We start from the raw sequence: 19,492 nt of genomic DNA on the forward strand, positions 1-19,492 counted from the left end.
CCCAGAAAAAGGACATGTCTAATCAAGGTCATATGGTAGCAAGGCTAGCTCTTTGGTTGGAACTACGTTTGACTACATATAGCAGAAAATGCACAATAATCCTGGTGCAAATAAAAGAGAGATTTCTTTCTCATGTAAAAGAATCCTGGAGGCAGGCAGTCTTTACTAACCGCAGACTACCTGCCATGGCTGTTTACCCATTATCTGTCTTTCTGCTCCAGTAACCTAGTCGTTTCCATCATGAAGGCTGTCCAAGGTCCCAGATAGATACTGGGGCTCCAGCCTGGACCAGCCACCATGACTGCCTTCACATGGCAGGTGGGAGAAGAGAATGAGGGTAAAAGGGACCCTCCCAGCTGTGTCACTTCCATCTGACCAGCCTCTCCCAGGTCCCACACCACGACCTCTGTCACTCCTAAGTGGCATGTTTAGTCTTGGTCACTCTTAGCTGTAAGACAGGACAGGAACTATAGCCTTTTATTTGGTGAATTGCTGTACTGAATTAAACTGAGTCTCTGTTCTTAAGAACAAGGGGAGAATGAAAACTGTGCAATCAGTGCTCTTTTTCTTCACTAAACTCTAAGATAAAGAAGGAGATATGATGTTATTTTCAGGAGAATCAAGCCTATGTTTACCAACCACAACCTGTCTTCTCTTGGTGTTTATCCATTCAGAGAGAGAAAAAAGTCTTGGTTCCAAACCAAGATATATGAGTGGGACCCCTGCTTTCAGTTCCCGAGCAGAATGATTGGAACCACTGTGTTGGCTTTCATCTGCCTTTACCTTGTAAGTAGATCTAAGCAAATCCTTTTCTACTTTATAGATGGGGTGGGGCTGGGATAGTAGTTGTTCTGTAAAAGCTGGGTCAAAATTGAGTGTCTGTAAATCAGAGAAGTACAGTTCTTCAACTCCACCATTTCAAGGACACTTTTACCCACATGGTGTATATTATTCATAAATAAAATCAAATTATTTATGGAGACTTCCAGTTGCCACTTCCATATGTAAAGAGCTTGCAAGCTGCCACTCCATATTAACAACAAGTAAAAATCTGAACAGGCTGAAGAATCAACAACTCTTTTTGGATCCCTAGGAGAAGTGAGGTCATGTAGCAAACCTTTGCCCCTAAAATTAGAGAGATGGACAGGATCATGACAGAATGGAGCAGAAACCTCATGGGAACCAGTGCTGAGGTAGGAAAATCTGAGCCGTAATCAATGCCATGAATCAGTTGGGTGTTTTGGACATCCATAGACTACTTCACCAGCAATAGCAGAATACACAGTCTTCTCAAGAGTATCCAAAATAAACTATATCCTGAAACATAAAGCACACTTTAATAAATTTTAAAAAATTAGAAATCATGCAATGTCTGCTCTCAGACCTCAGTGGAATTAAACTAGAAATAAGTAACAGAAAGTTAATTGGAAAATCCCCAAACAGTAGATATTAAACAGCACACTTCTAAGTAATATATGGGCCAAAAAAATCTTAAGGGAAATTAAAAATTACTTGAACAAATGAAAATACAACTTACCAAAATTTGTGGGAGGCACCGTGCCTAGAGGGAAATTTATAGAATTGAGCATATCTATTAGAAATGAAGAAAGATCTAAAATTAATTATTATCTAAACTTACATCTTAGGAAACTGGGAAAGAAAAGAACAAATTAAATGCTAAGTAAGCAAAAAATAGTTGTAATAAAAATTAGAGCAGAAACCTATGAAATTGAAAACAGAAAACCAGTAAAGCACAGAATCCAGACATTTCATGTGGTCAGAATTATCTGGGGTAAAATGTCTGAGTCAAAAGCAGAGTCAAAATGGAGAGATAAAAGTGGCCAGGTTGTCTTTTGCTCATTTTTAATGTACTAGGGTGATACCTGTATAAACTAATCCTGTGATCAAGTTTTAAGTGAACGTATTAGGTTATGATGAAGTACCATCTAAACTCCCAAAGTTCAGTGACAATACTGTATATATTTTTGTCCACGTAACAATGTTGAGTGGCTGTTCAGGTTTGGGAGGCAGCAGTCTTCCATGTGTTATTCTGTAACTAGTTTCTTTCATCCTGTGCCTTCATCATCCCTGAGAACCCTCACCACCTGCATTCAGTCAGCAGAAGGGGAAAGCTTGTGGAGAAATGCACGTGGGAGGTTTTCAAAGGCCATGTGGACCCAGAACACATTCCTTCCACTCTTCCCATTGGCAAGAATGTTGTCATGTGGCCACATCTAACTCAGAGGAGGCTGGAAAGTGTAGTCCAGCCTTGTGCCCAAAGAAGAGAGAATGGATTTTAATGGACAACTAACTAGAGTTCTCTGCAGCAGTGAGTAACTCAACTGGCATTACTGTGTTTCTTAAATCATTATTGGTTGTCTACTCTATGCCAAGAACTTTGCTAAGACCTGGAAGAGAAGAGAGAACTGAGTCAGCAGAGTCTTGCCCTAGGAGTAGCCCAGGGTCTAAGAGATAAGATTTGATATGAAGAACTGCTGTCTAAAGAGAGAAAAGGAAAGGTAACGGTGCTCTGGAAATTTAGTGAATTACTCTGGATCAAGAAGATACCTGAAGATGGGTGTATTTGAGCTCCACTTCAGAGATTAGCAAGGTTTGGTTGATGTAGTAAAATGGCCTCAGGAACTCTAGACGCTATGGCGCGATGATGGTGGCACGATGGCAGGATGATGGGGGGAGAGGAGGGGAGCAAGCATGACATGCATACAGAGACCAGGACCTTCTCCAGTTTGGTCATTGCCAAGATGCAAGAAGGGCAACAGTGAGAAATGCGGCTGGAATTGTCCCCAAGGTCACCCCTCATTCAAAGTTAGGCATACATTTCACTCGGATTTAGTTACTGTTTGAAGAGTTCCTTGAGCACTTGTGGGGACTTGTCTTGTATGCTGTTATGTGAAGGACAGATTTTAGGGTGACTCCTGTCTCCAAAGAAGTCACAATCCCATTCATCCCAGGATAGCAAGTGTCCAGAGTCTATTTCAGATGAGTTTTGAGCTGCAAAGAGTTTTGACCTTGAAATCAAAGAGAAACCCATATGTTATTCATATACTGAGCTAGACTCCGGTGAGACCTTGAAACATTTTCTCTGTGTCCCCAGTTCATTGTCATTGAATTCTGCATATTTGTGTGTGTGAGAGATGAGCTGGACGTGTTTGAAGGTGAATTGGAGAACTACATTGCCTCCGTGAACCAGACGGGGACCCTGACCCCAGTTCTTCTGCAAGTGAAAGAGCTGATTAGCGTCACCAAAGGTAAAACCAGCCTGCCACCTTTGTTCCTGCACCTTTGTGGGAAACAGAGAGGGACTTGTGACTGATGGCATGTGCACACCTATAGTAATCATTGCTGCCAGTCTTGGTGTGACCTGCATTACAATTGTTCTATGCCTCCCTGGGTTGATTGGAAAGAAAAAGGGATTAGAACACAGGCTGTTTTGTTAAAACCTCTTTGGGGCTTAATCAAACATGCCTTGAGAGAGCTTTCTCATCTTAAATAGCCTGTTTTGCTTAATGCCAGTGGAAACAACTAAGGTTATCATATCTTTTACTTTATAAAAGATAAAACAGTAAGTCTTGACTTTTTGTGATTATATGAAAAGTTTATTTACATCATTCAAATTTAATTTCTGCTTAGTTCAGGCTGCTATAACAAATTACATAGACCGTGTGGTGTGAACAGCAAACATTTACTTCTCACAGTTCTGGAAGCTGGGAAGTTGAAGATGCTGGCAGATCTGGTATCTGGGGAGGGCCTGCTTCCTGACTTGCAGGTGGTCACCTTCTCTTTGTATCCTCGGAGTGCTGGAGAACAGGGAGGGGATGCAGGCTCTCTCCTGTCTCTTCTCTTCAGGGCACTAACCCCATTGTGAGGGCTCCACCCTCCTCATCTAATTACCTCCCAAAGCCTCCACCACTAAATATCGTCACATTAGGGATTAGGGTTTTAATACCTGAATTTTCTGGTGGGCTGGACAGAGGGCCAGAGGGATGCACACATTCTGTCTGTAGCAGTCGCTTTACCTTAAAATAGCAGCTTTCTTTGAAAATGATATATTCCAATTACATGTTCTTTGTCTACGAAGGGAGGAAAGTTCTCCACTATTCCCTGTGGAGAAAGGGCCTGCACAAGATGGTAGGATAAACTCTGTCATTGGACGAGTTAGGTCCCTTCTCTATGCCTCAGTTTTCTCACCATTAAAATGGGGCTTGGATAAGGGTACCGAATGGTTTCTAAAAGCCTTTGTAGCTCTGCCCTTGATGGCTATAAATTACCAGATGCTTTTTAAGCCATGAAACAGGTGATGCAGATAACATTTTTCACTTAAGACTCACAAGCAAGTAAAATATCGAAGCCAGAGGGGAATAGATCTACCATGAATTATTTGACGAAGAGTCTCTTACGAGTACGTGGCATGGAAGGTTACCTTTTGGGCAAACACTAAGGCGGATACTGCTTCTTCTGTATTGCCATACTTTATTGTTGCCCTTGAATGTTTTTATTCATCTTTACTGTAGATTTATGTTCGGCCTGATGAGTCCCTTACTATGATACGCAGTGAGCATATTCTAGTATTTAATTTAGTAATCCTCATTTTAAGTCATACTTTTGAGAATTCACATTTCTACTCCTCTTCTGGGCAACCTCAGTTACTTGGTCTAGGGGGATTGTAGTGACTATTACCATATCCACCCATGTTTTATCTCCTCTTTGTTGTATTTCTCACATGTTTAGACACTTTAAGAATCAAAACATAACATTTTCACTTTGTTTCCATCTCTTCTAGTTTTCAAAAGCTACCCTCTTGCCGAGAGAGACTCTCAGGCTGAACATGCTTCACCTTTGGGATGATAAAGGCATTAAATTAAAGGTGTGCAGTTGGGTTCTTGCTGCTGGCCCCAGCAAGTCTGCACTCACTCTTGTGGCCAGATTCCTCCCGTCCTTTCCTCCCAAGGATGTCTCCCTGGCATCCCCAGGGGTGAGACTTACGGCGCTTTACCTGCATCCTTTGTGCTGGTGGAGGTTTGGGATATAGCAATTGCCTAGTCCTGTTGATCCTGGGATAAAGACATATTTAAAACTTGAAAGGAATGGAAATCAGCTTTCTTTTCCCTTCCTCCAAAAACACCTTAATGAAGGTGTTACTCACATACCATACAATTCACCCTTTTAAAGTGTATAGTTCAATGGGTTTTTAATATATTCTCTAGTGGTGCAACTATCATCACAATCAAATCTAGAACATTTTCATCACCCTAAAAAGAAATCTTGACCATTTTCAGTCACTGCCTGTTTCTCAACTCTCCCAGCCCTAGATACCCACAATTTTCTGGCTCTATGGATTTGCCTATTCTGGACATTTTATATAAATGGAATCAGACAATATGTGGTATTTTTTGATTGACTTCTTTCACATAGCAAGATGTTTATAAGGTTAATTATGTTATAGCATGTCTCTGAACTTCATTATTTTTTATTGCTGAATTTTATTTTGTAATAGGAATATACTACGTTGTATTTATCCATTTATCTGTTGATGCAACTTTGGGATGTTTCAACTTTGGATTAATATGAATAATACTGCTATGAACAGACATCTATAAGTTTTTCATATATTTTTATATATCTTGAGTATATACCTAGGAGTGGAATTCTGGATCATATGGTACCTATGTTTAACTTTTGGGAGGATTTGCCAGACTATTTTCGAAGGTAGCTGCATCACTGTGTATTCCCATCAGCAACGTATGAGGGGTCCAGTTTCTCCATATCTTCACCCACATTTGTTAGTATCTGCCTTTTCTATTGCAGCTATCTAGTAACTGTGAAGTAGTGTCTCATTGTGGTTTTGATTTTCATTTTCCTGATGGCTAATGATGTTGAGCATCTTTTCATGTACTTATTGACCATTTTTACATCTTCTTTGAGTAATGTCTATTGAAATTCTTTGTCCATTTTTAAATTGGGTTATTTGTTTATTATTGAGCTGTGAGAGTTCTTCATATATTTTATATACTAATCCCTTATAAGAGATATAATTTACAAATATGTCTTCCATTCTGTGGGTTGCCTTTTCACTTTTTTGATGACATCCTTTGAAATACAAATATTTTTATTTCTAATGAAGTCTAACATATCTTTTTTTCCTGTTATCACTTGTGCATAGCTAAGGAACCACTGCCTAACCCAAGGTCACAAAAATGTACTCTCATATTTTCTTCTGACACTTTTTTTTTATCATTTTATGATTTACATTTAAGCCTATGATCCATTTTGAGTTAATTTTTTGTATATGGTGTGAGGTAAGGGTCAAACTTCATTGTTTTACATGTGAATATCAGCCCCCCCCAGTACCATTTGTTGAAAGGCAGATTCCTTCCCCTTTAATTGGCTTGTTATTCTTGTTGAAAATACATGAACAATGAGAGTTTACTTCTGGATTCTCAATTTATTCCATTGATCTATTTGTCTGTCTTTATGGCAGTACCATTCTGTCTTCATTACTATAGCTTTACAGTAAGATTGAAATCAAGAAATGTTAAGTCCTGCAATTTTGTTCTTCTTTTTCAAGATGGTATAGCCTGTTCTGGGTCCCTTCACTTTTATATGAATTTTAGGATTAACTTGTGAATTTATGCAAAAATTGCATTGGAATTTTGATAGAAGTTGGGTAGAATCTGTAGATCTATTTAAGGAATATTGCCATGTTCACAAAGAACATCCAATACATGAAAGTGGTGTGTTTTTTTCCATTAATTTAGGTCTTCTTATTTCTTTCAACAATCTTATAGTTTTCAGTGTACAAGTTGTATACTTCTACTAAATTTGTCTGTAAGTATTTTACTCTTTGTGATACTATTGCAGATGCAATTGTTTCTTACTTCGTTTTCAGATTACTCATTCCTAGTGTACAGAAATACAGTTGATTTTTATATATTGGTCTTGTGCCTTGCAACCTTGCTGAACTTGTTTATTAATTATTTTTATTTTTGTTTGTTTGTTTATTTGTTTATTCCCTAGGATTTTCTATACATAAGACCATGTCATTGGTGAATAGAGATAGTTTTATTTCTTCCTTTGCAGTCTGGGTACATTTTTCCTGCCTAATTGCCTGGCTAGACCCTCCAGTACAATGTTGGATAGAATTGGCAAGAGCAGACATTGATTTTCTTGTTCTTGAACTTAGGGGGAAGCAGTCAGTTTTTCACCAATTAAGTATGATGTGAGCTATGGGGTTTTTCAGATGCTTTTTCTCAGATTGAGGAAGTTCCTTTCTATTTCTGTTTTATGGAGTGTTTTTAATTATAACAAGGTGTTGGATTCTCTCAAATGCTTTTTCTGCACCTGTTGAGAATCAGCTCTTACAAAAGCTTTTACTTCCTTCCCTCTTTTTCCATCCCTCTCTCACGAGCACACAGAATCACTTGGAAAGCAAATTAGATACGAGATGTTAAAAACATACTGAAAGATGGACAAATGAATAGTTGAGACCTCTGATTCCAGTTACTCTGGCACATGGTGGCTCTTTACTGGAGACGGGTAACCCCCACCCCAGAAGGGGTGATTAGAAGTTCAAGTATTAATGCTGTTTTACAAGGATGGAGGCTCCCTACAATGTGTACACTCTGTAATTTTCTTTCTCTATTACCTTCTGTGGATTGAAAATACTAATACCAAAGGACAAAATTATAAATATGCAGGAAATAAAGGATATGAAGGGTGTGTGACTAAAATGAAAGAGCCATATAAGCAAAACTTTACTTACACAAAAGTTGTGTTAAAGGAAGTACAATCGACTTTGTCCAGACCTTTCTGTTGTGAGTTTCTGCATTTTAAAAATAGTTTCTGGTGCATCTTTTGAAGCTTCTCGAATCACCTTTTCTGTTCCAGGAGTCTGGATGGTGACCATTTTGCCCGCCTCTCTCACGTGTGTGAGCTATCTGTTTCACATCTTGGCATGTTACAGGTAAGGGGGTTCTGGGAGTCATTTGTGTGTCTTCAGCCAGGAAAGCAGCTGACAGTCTTTTCTCAGAATTCCCAAGCAGTGCTCTCAGAGCCCAAACTGGGAACAGCAGTATATACAGGGTCCAGGGACAACCACATTAAATTAGTAGTAAAAAACAAAAACAGACAACAAAAAACTATTGATTTGCGCTTCCACTGTAAGCTTGACATTGTGATTAGAACCTTCTTTTGGTTTTCATCGCAACCCTAAGGGGTACTTTTGTCTCCATGTTTACTGCTAAAGAGGAGAGACTCAACAAAATCACTTTACCCAAGCTATTAGCAGCTGATTATATCGTCTGACCCCTTCTGACCTTGTCATTTCTCATACACTTCAGCGTCTCTTTGGGTGTCACACCCGCCTTGCTCTCCAGGACTAATCACACCAGGCTCCCAGCAGGTGAATCTGGCTCCAGGGGACATCACAGGAGATTGGGTCAAGGGAACCGGGTGCGTCAGTCTCTAGAGCAGCAGTGCGGGAGGAGGGGATGGGCTTCAGTATGTAGCCCACATTTGCATGCAGATAGAAGTTGAATTTTCTGTATCTGTTCCTCCCTTTTCTCTCCATCTCTCTGCTATTGTCTCTGCCTGTCTCTCTGTCTCAGTCTCTAATTCTCACTCATGGGAAGCCCATGGTTGGTTCCCACCCCTCCAGATCCTAACCCTGCCTTTACATCCTCCCCTTCTGACTGCCGAAAGGGTAGGTCTCCTGCAGATGGCATCCATGAGAAGACTCTCCTGGCACAAAGAGGGCCCAGCTCTCCATCCCATCCCAGCCCTGCCTTGCTCCCTCTCTCTGCTTTCTTCTCCCTGGACTCTGTGGGTGGACTAGACACAGCTGCCTCCCCCGTCCCCACCTGATGGAGGGATTTGTCTGCTCCTTCCTTCATTAGCCTACAAGCGGCTGGGAGATTCTCACTGAGGCATTTGACCTGCGGTGACGCAGAGCTGGCTGCATGGATGTGGGTGGAGGACAGCTGAGGGCACAGGGGTGAGAGGGCACCTGTGGTGGACTGGCCTCATTTCTGTCCAGGATGGCCCTTCCCTATTACACCTGTCACCCAGGAGTGATGATCCCTGCCCTGCTCCTTTACAGGACCATGGGGCAGAGGAAATAGTGGATGAGGAAGCACCCTGCAAACTGGACAGCACCAGCACTGTGCCAGTGTTGTTATTTTTCTTAGAATTATTTCAAACTATACGCAAGCTCTTCTTTAAAAAAAAAAAAAGGTAAAAACATGTTTAGTGTAAAGTAAGTCTTCCTCCCATTCAGACCCTAAGCCAGGAGCTAAACATTATTGTTCAGTTTCTGTGCCTCCTTCCAGAAATTTTCCCTGCACCATGCAAATGTGTCTGTCTGTTTGTATTCCTCGTAGCACTCTCTACTCTGGTGCTGCCAAACAGAAGCACGATGAAAACCACAAATGCAATTTTGTATTTTCTAATAGCCACTACTAAAAAACTAAGGGGGAAGTGAAAATCATTTAATAATATATTTTGTTTAACCCAACATAATAGAAATACCATCATTTCATCATGAAATAACTATACAAACTAACAATGAGATATTCACATTCTTGACTTCATACTAAGTTTTCGCAATTCAGTGTTCATGAAATGCAAAACAACCTGGAAATTGCTATAGGTAGGATGTTAAGGAAAAAGTAGGACACAGATGTGAATGTGGACTGTGAACGAAACTATGCCAACCTAATCTGTAGGCAAAGGGCCAGGCCAAGACGGGCATGTGGAAAAGCATGCAGTGATTTCCTGGGGTGCCAGGATTGTGAGGGGTCATGGCCCCTTTTTCATTTCCCTTTACGTTGTTACAAGGTAGGCGCTATCATTAAAAGTGGTTTTCTGTTTTTACCTGTTTTATAATATTATTACATGAAACAATAGATACTCATTGTAGAAAAAATAAGACAATAGAACAAATTAAAGAAGATAAAAGCTACATACACAGTCTCAATTATCACATTTAGTCACCATTGTGATTAGGTAGCTATATGTTATTTTTACAAAATATATTAGATTTGATTTTTAAATCTTCAGGGAAATGCTAATCAAAGCCACAGTGAGAGATCACCTCACATCTGTCAGAATGGCCATCATCAAAAAGACAAGAAATAAGTGTGGGCGAGGATGTGGAGAAAAAGGAACCCTCATACACTGTTGGTGGGAATGTAAATTGGTGCAGCCACTGTGGAAAATTGGTGTAGAGGCTCCTCAAAAAATTAAAAATAGAACTTACCGTATGATCCAGCAATTCCACTTCTGGGCATTTATCCAAAGAAAACGAAAACACTAATTCAGAAAATATATGCACCTCAGTGTTCTTTACAGCATTATTCACAATAGCCAAGCTATGGAAGCAACCTAAGTGTCCATGGATGGATGAATGGATAAAGATGATATGTGTGTGTGTGTGTGTAAAAAGGAATACCATTCAGCCATAGAAAAGAACTAAGTCTTGTCATTTGTGAAGACATGGACCGGACTTAAAGGTGTTATGCTAAGTGAAATGTCAGATGGAGAAGGACAAATACTGCATGATTTCATTCATATGTGGAATCTAAACAACAGAAAACAAAACAAAAACAAAACCCATAGATACAAAGAACAGATTGATGGTAGCCAGAGGCATGGGCTGGATGACATGGGCGAAGGGGTCAAAATGTACAAACTTTCAGTTATAAAATAAGTCATGGGGGTCCTGGGGCTATAATGTACAGCATGGTGACTGTTGTTAAAAAATGGTGTGTTGTATATTTTACAGTTCTAAGAGAATAGATTAAAAGTTCTCATCACAAGAAAAAAAATGTTTATAACTGAGGTGATAGATGTTAACAAGACTTATTGTGATCATTTCACAATATATACAAATATCAAATTATTATATTGTATGCCTGAAATAATAATCATGTTGTATGTCAATTACATCTCAATTTTTTAGAAAGTGTTAAAGTATTTTTAAGGCTAGTTAGCCCCATACCATAAGCTGTGACCAGTACGGGGACTGAGCCATCTCCCTCCACGGGCCTCTCTGTATACATCTTCTTATGACTCTGGTCATGAGTGTTACTGATCTCCCTCTTCTTCTCTAGAAAGCATATAAAGAGGTTGTGGGCAGGAGATAAACACTTTCTCCCTTTGAAATTCCATAATCCGTCCTCGTCGGAGAGTGTGGTAAGTCTGCAGAGGCCTCTCTCTCCCTGCTCCGAGGCCAAAGCCTGCTGTCCTACGCCTCAAACAGGGGCAGTGTGCTGGGGGAGGAAGGGCCCTGGGCTAGGAGTCCAGAGTCCCCAGCTCTAGTATGTTCTGCTGCTAAGTGACTCAGGATCAACACTGTCCCTATTCAGTCCTCGATTTTCTCATCTGTAAAATGGGGACAATCATGACGCCTGCCTTCATGGGTTGGTGGGTGACCCTCAAATGAGACACGGAGGCTGGACTCGTGCATTAGAGGTAATCAGGGTTTCTCCCCTCTGTGACCCTTTTTTCTTTTTAAATCTCAGGTGGCCATTGCGCGGTACTCTGGCTGGCAGATAGCCTATATTCTGTGGGGTGAGTGTCACCACTCAGTTCAGCACAGGTTCCCTGGGCGCTGCGGAGAGCCGGGGAGAGCTGGCTGTGGGTAGGGAGAAGCCGGGCGGGGCAGAAGCAGCCCCAGCTCTTCCTCTAGGGCCCTCTGGGAAGGAGCAAGAAACACAGCTCCTGTAGGTCCTCGTCACCATCTGTCCTGGGCCCATGGGGCGAATGTGCTAAGGGTGGTGTTGACCCAGAGGAGGTGACTGTCCAGACCCAGGACAGGGAGTGAAGACAGGAGCTGGCATTTGAACTGCGCCTGGCAGGGTGAGCCGAAGGTCAGCAGCCATGCCAGATAGAAGAAACAGCATAAGCAAAAGCGCCGGGACCTTCGGTCGGAGGAGGCTAGAGGCGGGATGGCAGGGATGGACATGTGTGACCACTGGCTCCCTTGGCCCACAGGCTACCTCATCATCCACGTGATGCAGAGCCTGTGTGGCTTGGTGATCATGTACAGCCTGGTGCTGCCTGTCATCCACAATCAGGCCCTGAAGATGCTCCGAGGACTGGGCATCGGGACGTGAGTTGTAGGCGGGCTTCCTGTCAGTGCCTGGGGCCTGGGAGATGGTAGGCCCTCGCAGCCGCTGTTTGAGATGCCCCTCCCTTGCTGGGCTCTCACCAATCCCAGGACCCATGCTCTCAGCTCTGGCCCAAGGATGGGCCAAAATAGCAACTCACTCTGCTGGGAACCTTACAGTTTACAGAATGTTTCCGCTCTCACTGTTCAATGGTGTCCTCACGATTGTGTCTGTGGGAGATACATGGATGTCCATTAATAGCTGGGAAGACTGAGGTTCAGGGAGGCGGAGAGGAGGGACAGTACAGTGGAAGGAGAGAGGGAATCTGAGCTTAGTTTTTAGATCAGCTGTGTGACTTGTGAGTTGCCTCTCTGAGCCTCAGTTTAGCCATATGGAAAGTAAAAGTGAATGCTAACACTGTCGAGAATTCACTATGCATATTTTCTCGTAAGGACCCTCCGAGGTTGAGACTTATCTTAGCTCCTTTTTTTCAGATGAGGAAACAGAGGCACAGAAAGGCTGAGCAATCTGTCCAAGGAGGAGAGGAGGCAGGATTGGGAGCTGGGCCATCTGAAACCAAAGCCTCATTTCACCACAACCCCCGATAGGAGACTCAGACACAGGATGTGGTGCTCTCTGGGGACCTCCCTGCTCTGAGCTCCTTGGTTCCAAACTCACCTAGAGCCTCCCATGAGTCTAGGGGCAGCACCTGCCCTATCCGGTTTCCCGTGGCCTTCATGAGCTCTTCTAAAAACCCCGTTCCTTTCTTTGATTCCCATGCCGTTAAACCACTCATCCCAGCTGCCACCTCTCAGCAAAAGGACATAATTAAACACTGGAGTTCTGGTCTGGAGCCAGAAGACCTGACAATGCAGCTTTGAGAAAGTCATCTCCCCTTTCTGAGCCTCAGTTTTCTCATCTGCACAGTGGGCATGAACATGCTCTGTAGGCACAAAGGGAAGAGCTCATGCTACTGTTGTCCAGAGGGCAGTCAGCATCTGTCTCCTCTCTGTCACTGGGCATTCAAGAAGGCTTGGGAAGAGTGGACAAGGCCACCTCAGGATGATCTCACTCTGTGTTTCAGCCTCACCATATCCATCGTCTTGGGTCTCATGATCCTGCAGGTGTGGATTGCCGCCAAATTCTTCTTGCAGCCAAAGATGGGAACAGCTGACAAGCAGAAGCCCCTGGCTCTCAACAATAGGTGAGGGCACAGAAGGGAGTGGGGCACTGCAGGGCTTCGGCCTCAAGCCGTCTCTTTCCTTCCTCTTCACCTTTGACAAGTTCCTGGGTGGACTCTGCACTTTCTGAGACATGAGGGGCAGTGGTTCAGGACTGAGCTCTGGGGCCAAACTGCCTGGGACTACGTCCTGGCTCCTCCCCTTATGAACTGTGTGACCTCGTGTGACCTCACTCAACGTCTATGAACCTCTGCTTTCTCATTTTACAAATAAGTGTACATACCTCAGAGAAGTGTTCTGAGAGGAAAGGTATTAGGATATGAACTTAGAACAGTCATACCTGGCCCATGGTCATCCTTTCTAGTTCAGTCATTGAAGGACATTCACTGATGGAGGAGACGACACAGGTGCTGAGGGTAAAGAGGTGCCCCACACCGTCTGGTCCTCGGGGGCTGACGGACATATAGGGCCCATAGAGTCCAGCAGGTATGAAAGCATTACCAGAGAAACTTGAGTAAGGAAGGAGAGGCAGGGGTAGGGGAGAGGAAGAGTGTTCATTCAGCTGCAGGGGGGCTGTCCGAGCTGAGGTCGGCAGGATGGTAGGATTCCTACAAGCAGCAGTGAGGAAACAGCATGGCTGCAGCTCCTGCTGCACAGATGCAGGGAGGAAGTCATGAAAGGGCTCAGTGCCCTCCATGCTATTTCTCAGGTAATGCTGGGAGAAGAGTGAAAATCCAATACAGTAGCATGCAGTGGCCTTAGATGGTGAGGGATGGGGAGGGGACACAGTGTGACAGTGCCAGAAAGGCCTGTTACAGAGGGCCCAGAAATTCAGTATGCAGAGTTTGGGCTTTATCCTATCGCCAGTGGAGGACCACGTGATCAGGTGGTCATTTGGGAAATTTCACCTGCAGGACTTGGAGTAGTTCTAACTGGGGGCAGGTCACTGTGCAACAGGCAGTGGGGAAGCCACACTTCTGCTGTAACCTCGAACCCAGCTGTAGCCACATGAGGTTTCTTTTCTTTCTTTTTTTTTTTTTTTGAAAAATGAAGTAAGAATTTATTTTAAACTTAATTAATATTATCTGAAATTTGCTACATACATACAAAAAACTAACACTCAAGAACACAAGAAAGAAGCAGTTTAAAATGAACTATTTTACATAGTTCTAGTTTGTTTAGGCAGAAAAACATCAATTTTTCTTCTCTTTGGGTTTATCTATTCTGGATATTCTTTTTTTTAATTTACATGTATGTATTGTTCTTTGTTTCTAAGAACAGCTTAGAGCTTTAGCATTTTATTTTTTTAACTTTTTTTTATTGAGTTATAGTCATTTTACAATGTTGTGTCAAATTCCAATGTAAAGCACAATTTTTCAGTTATACATGAACATACATATATTCATTGTCACATTCTCTTTCACTGTGAGCCACCACAAGATCCTGCATATATTTTCCTGTGCTACATAGTACAATCTTGTTTATCTATTCTACATTTTGAAATCCCAGTCTGTCCCTTCCCACCCTTCTAGAGCTTTAGCTTTTTAAACTTACATAATTATCAAAGGAATAAAGCCAACCACAAAATAAGAATCAACAGAATGCAGTAATCCAATCATAAAGGACAGTCAAATGTGCTTACACAAATTCAAGACACATGAGGTTTCTTATCATACAGGAAACCTCAAAACCACAGGATCCTGTGAAACTTTGCAGTGCCCCCTGACATTCAGCCTGCACTGGGCTCAGTGCCCTCCATGCTATTTCTCAGCCAGTCCATACTCCAGCTGTTAAGTGGGGACAGTCAGCTCCTGCTCACAGCAAGAGTTTACACAGCTAGGAGATGGGAGGTGTAGGACTCGACCACAGGTCAGCAGGGGCCCTGAGCCCACCTGCCTAGCCACCTTCTCTCTCACTGAAACGTACCGCCCCTCCACCTGCTTCCATTTGCAGGAGAGCATTCCACAACTTCAACTATTTTCTGTTCTTCTACAACGTGCTGCTGGGCCTGGGCGCCTGCCTCTCCAGACTTCTCATCAGCTGCATCCTGGGCACATGGCTGATTGCTCGCATCGACAGGACCATCCTGCAGAGTGGCTATGAGGGAGCAGACATGGGTACGTGGCTCTGCACCTGGGGAGCGCTGGGCTTGCGCCTTTGCAGAAGCTGCCTGGACGCTGGGTCCCAGAGGCCTGGCAATCATACTCTTCTTTTATGCTTAGAGCTTATCTTCCCAAGAAGGCTATCTTAAAGATGAGTAGAAAAAGAAAAAAGAAAAAAAAAAAAGATTCAGCGCCATGGCCACAGGGAATTCAGGCTGCTAAATACCTGCATGTTTGAGAGGCCTTTGAGGTAAAATGAGGGACAGTAAGAAATAGCAGAGTTCTGTTAGAACAGTTAGAAGGCAGTTTATGAACGCATGCCTCTGAATTCAGAATTTCAAGAAAGAACATCTTTCACAATTACTGGTGGTATTAGCTGGACACTTACTTAGTTAAGAAAATAGTCTGTTTTGTTGAAATGCTCCAAAATCAAAGCTGTTTCTGTGGAGCAAAAATTGGTTTTGTTCTATTTCTGACCCATGTCGGTTAATTGCCTCATTCATTCAATAGAGGCTGATGGCTTCTCCGTATAAGCCACAGAAGCTTCTAGACCCTGTGACCTTCAAATGCCCATAAAATGGATGGTAGGGTGTGACCCTTCCAGCTCTTTATGCTTCACTTTCTAGATTCTCAGCAAAAACCCGGGCACTATTTGGGAACAAAGTAACACTGCAGTTTTGTCAGAAAAAGCATAAGCTGGGCCATCCTGGGACGTACTGCATGGCTTGACTTGCCCTCTGGATTTCAGGGTTCCGTGCATGGATTGGCATGCTCTACGTGGATCATTATCACACCAACCCCGTGCTCGTCAGCTTTTGTCACATCCTGATCACAGGCCACAGGGAGAGGAGGCTGCAGCAGGCCATCAAATGCTGGTACCTAAATCAGTCAGCAGGTAAGTCTCCTGTTTGAACCTACACTGGGGTCGGACACCAGGAAACAAGTATCTGAGGCCTCCCTGGGACCCCTGAGATGCCCCCAGTTCCTCCTTCCCTGCTCCCCTTCCTCCACACTCCATGCCCCAGGAGCCCTTCTACCCAGGAAATCAGGAGTCTTAGCCCCCAGTCAGCCAGGCTACAGGACCCCTGAGGCCTGGTGTCCTTGTCCTGCTAACTGGGCTCCTTCCTTGTTCCCGGAAATGAGCTCTAGTTTGCTAGCTGAGTCATTCATTCAGCCATTTGTTTGAGACTCCACCCACATCCCAGGCTGCAGGCCAGATGCCCTTCAAGATGGTATGCAATTTTGCTTAGTTTTCCCCATTGCTTGTCACAAACTCTGCCAGCCACCAACTTCTGCCCACTCAAGTCTCTATACTGGCTACCCCCACCCCTGCCACCCCTATTACTCTGCTCTGCCTTCTGCTGGAAGGCCCACCAGTTAGTCATGTCTCATCAGCATCAGTCTGGGCTGTGTTGCTGCTCCCAGCACTTATACCCAGATCATCCCTCCAGTTGTCCTCATGTCCCCAGGAGTCCTGGTTCAGCTCCTTCGTCCACACCTCACACCTTCTGGGCAGCTTTCCCTCCAGCCTCTGAGAAGGACAGAGACTAACTGCCCCCTCTCGAGTCTACCTGTCTTGATTCTACCCTAGGTCCCCGCATCTCAGCTAGGTCCAGGACAAGGTGGCTCCTGCTGCAGACCCTGATCAACAACCCCAGACTGGTCATGCTCAGGAAATCAAAGCCGGATCGTGGCTCCCAGGAGTTTACCCAGATTCTGTTGACGAGCTCGGAGATCTGACATGGACCTGCAGCATTACGATAAGGCCATTGCAGGATGAGTGCCGCCAAGAAGGCCCAGGCGCCCCTGCAGCTGCATCCTGCAGTGTGACAGGACGCACAGCCCTGTCCACGCAGGTGGCACGCAGACCAAGCCATTCATGGGACGGCACCTGGGCTGAACCATGAAACCTCAGATCTATTCACTCCCTTGGTAAGCAGATCAAGAACTAAAGAGAATTTTTGTTGAACAAACTTTGCCCGGTAATAATTTCCACTATCCCTGGTGAGGAGGCAGCCTTGGGGCATTCTGTGTTGAGACGCACTTAAGTTGACCACAGGGCAGAATTTTGTGTTACTGAAAAAAGTGGTAAATTTTTTTTCTTTTGTTTTTTGTTTGTTTTGGGGGGAGAGGTAATTAGGTTTATTTATTTATTTTAATGGAGGTACTAGAGATTGAACCCAGGACCTCATGCATGCTAGGCATGCACTCTGCCCCTGAGCTATACCCTTCCCCCCAGGGTGTTTTTTTTTTTTATCAGGTTTTTATATCAGGAGAGCTGAACTGTTTGATACAGTTTTTCTCTGGGAGAAAGTATGGCCTTAATCCAATAAGGTCCTCATTATTTCCTCCTTTCCAGGCCGTATGGTGGTGGGAGACAAGGAAATCCATGATCCCAGCCTCCAGTCCGGTGGGAGAGCAGAGCGGGACACACTGAGCTCTCTCTCCCATGGCCACTGGGATGGGAACAGATCAGAACTGACCTGCGCCTTGGTCACAAGGGAGATGTATAGATGCTCTTGCCGAGTGGGAGGGGTGATCTCCTGAGAAAGCTACCTGGCTGAGGAGGCAGAGACCGGATGGGCAGGCATTCAAGGTGGGGGAAAACAAGAGCAAAGGTGTGGCGGCAGGAAAGCCCCAGTTCGAGGCAGGTGAACCCTCTGGTGTATGCAGTGCATGGCACTGGAAGCTGGCTAGACCATCCAAGAAGGTCTCTCTTTGTGCAGAGGGCCCAGTACTTAATGCAAATTATTTACGCCCAAGCATAAGGTCTCTGATGGCCTGTCTCTCACGAAGCCTGTGCAGGTGCCAGGAGGACTCACCAACAGGTAAGAGAAGTCCCTGCCCACCTCACAAGTCCCAGAGCCACTGAAATTCAGTAATCAGTATTAAGTATCTCCTGTAAACCCAGTCATATTGCTCGATGTGTTTGCCAGACGTACCTCTTTTAACTTAATCTCCGCAAATTTTGTCATTCTACTTTTTGAAACTAAGAAAACTGGGACTCAGAGTATTGGGATCCCCACACCACCACTTTCTAGCTGTGTGACATCAGCTAAATTCCTTCACCTGTCTGTGCTTTCTTTTCCTTACATATAAAGAGAGGGGTAATACCTGCACCACTAAAAATTATTTTGAGGATAAAATGAGTTAATACACAGAAACACTCCTAAGCCAGTGCCTGACATGTCCTAAACTCTCAGTAAATATCAGTCATTGTTATTTGTAATGTTACACTTCATGGTGATCTGATTAATGTCTGCCTCTCACTATGCTCTCAGCTCCAGGAAGAAAGAGGCCCTTTCAGGTTTTACTCACCATTACCAAGTACTTGTAGTAACATAGTAGGATCTTGGAATGAATAAAAGAATGAGGCCATGATGAATAAATCTTTCAGCCATGAATTCAATACTGGAATCAATCCTGGCATCATGATCGCGTGACCACTAAACAGAAGGTCAGGAGCCCTGGGTTTCGGTCCCAGCTCTGTCAGGAGCATGAGTCTCAGTTTTCCTAAATGAGAGCTAGTGCTGCCCTCCCAGCCAGTGCTCCTCATTTGTACCCAGCCAATGCTGACCAAGTACCTGCTACGTGCAGTCACCACCCCAGGGACACAGGACACCAGGGAGATGAGGCCCTGCCTGCAGCACAGGCCTCTCAGCTCCTGCCATGATTGTCTCCCAGTCTCTTCCCTGAACTGCCTTGTGAGCTCCTCAAGGGCAGGGATCAGGTCTCTGTCATCCTTGAGGACATTACATAATGATAAAAGGTATATTCTGTCAAGAAGATGTAATGATTATAAACAGAAACATATCTAACAGCAGAGTTCCCAAAACATGAAGCAAAAACTGACAGAGTTGAAGGGAAAAATAGACAGTTCTGTAATAATAGTGGCAATTTCAGTAGTCCTCTTTCAATAATGGATAGTAAAACCAGACGGAAATCAGTAAAGAAATAGAGAACTTGAACAACACCATAAACCAGTTGGACGTAGCCCTCCACCTAGCAACAGCAGAATATGTATTCTTCTCAGGTGCATATGGAACATTCTCAAGGATAGACCATGTGTTAGGCCCCAAAACAA

The 19,492-nt window shown here is 43.7% G+C and overlaps 1 protein-coding gene across 1 annotated transcript in view; it reads left to right on the forward strand.

The window, feature by feature from the left end:
• LOC116280320 (stimulated by retinoic acid gene 6 protein-like) overlaps window positions 1–17,385 on the forward strand; it is a 39,866-nt gene extending 22,481 nt beyond the window's left edge. The window contains 10 exon segments of the mRNA XM_031677324.2: window positions 675–786; window positions 3,116–3,269; window positions 7,906–7,981; window positions 11,127–11,208; window positions 11,538–11,586; window positions 12,010–12,127; window positions 13,210–13,329; window positions 15,260–15,423; window positions 16,157–16,303; window positions 17,000–17,385. Of these exon segments, the coding sequence (XP_031533184.2) occupies window positions 675–786; window positions 3,116–3,269; window positions 7,906–7,981; window positions 11,127–11,208; window positions 11,538–11,586; window positions 12,010–12,127; window positions 13,210–13,329; window positions 15,260–15,423; window positions 16,157–16,303; window positions 17,000–17,148 (1,171 nt within the window). The 3' untranslated portion in view covers window positions 17,149–17,385.
• Window positions 17,386–19,492: the final 2,107 nt, after the last annotated feature.

Source organism: Vicugna pacos, chromosome 4 (genome assembly GCF_048564905.1).
Source record: "Vicugna pacos chromosome 4, VicPac4, whole genome shotgun sequence".
Lineage (NCBI taxonomy): Eukaryota > Metazoa > Chordata > Mammalia > Artiodactyla > Camelidae > Vicugna > Vicugna pacos.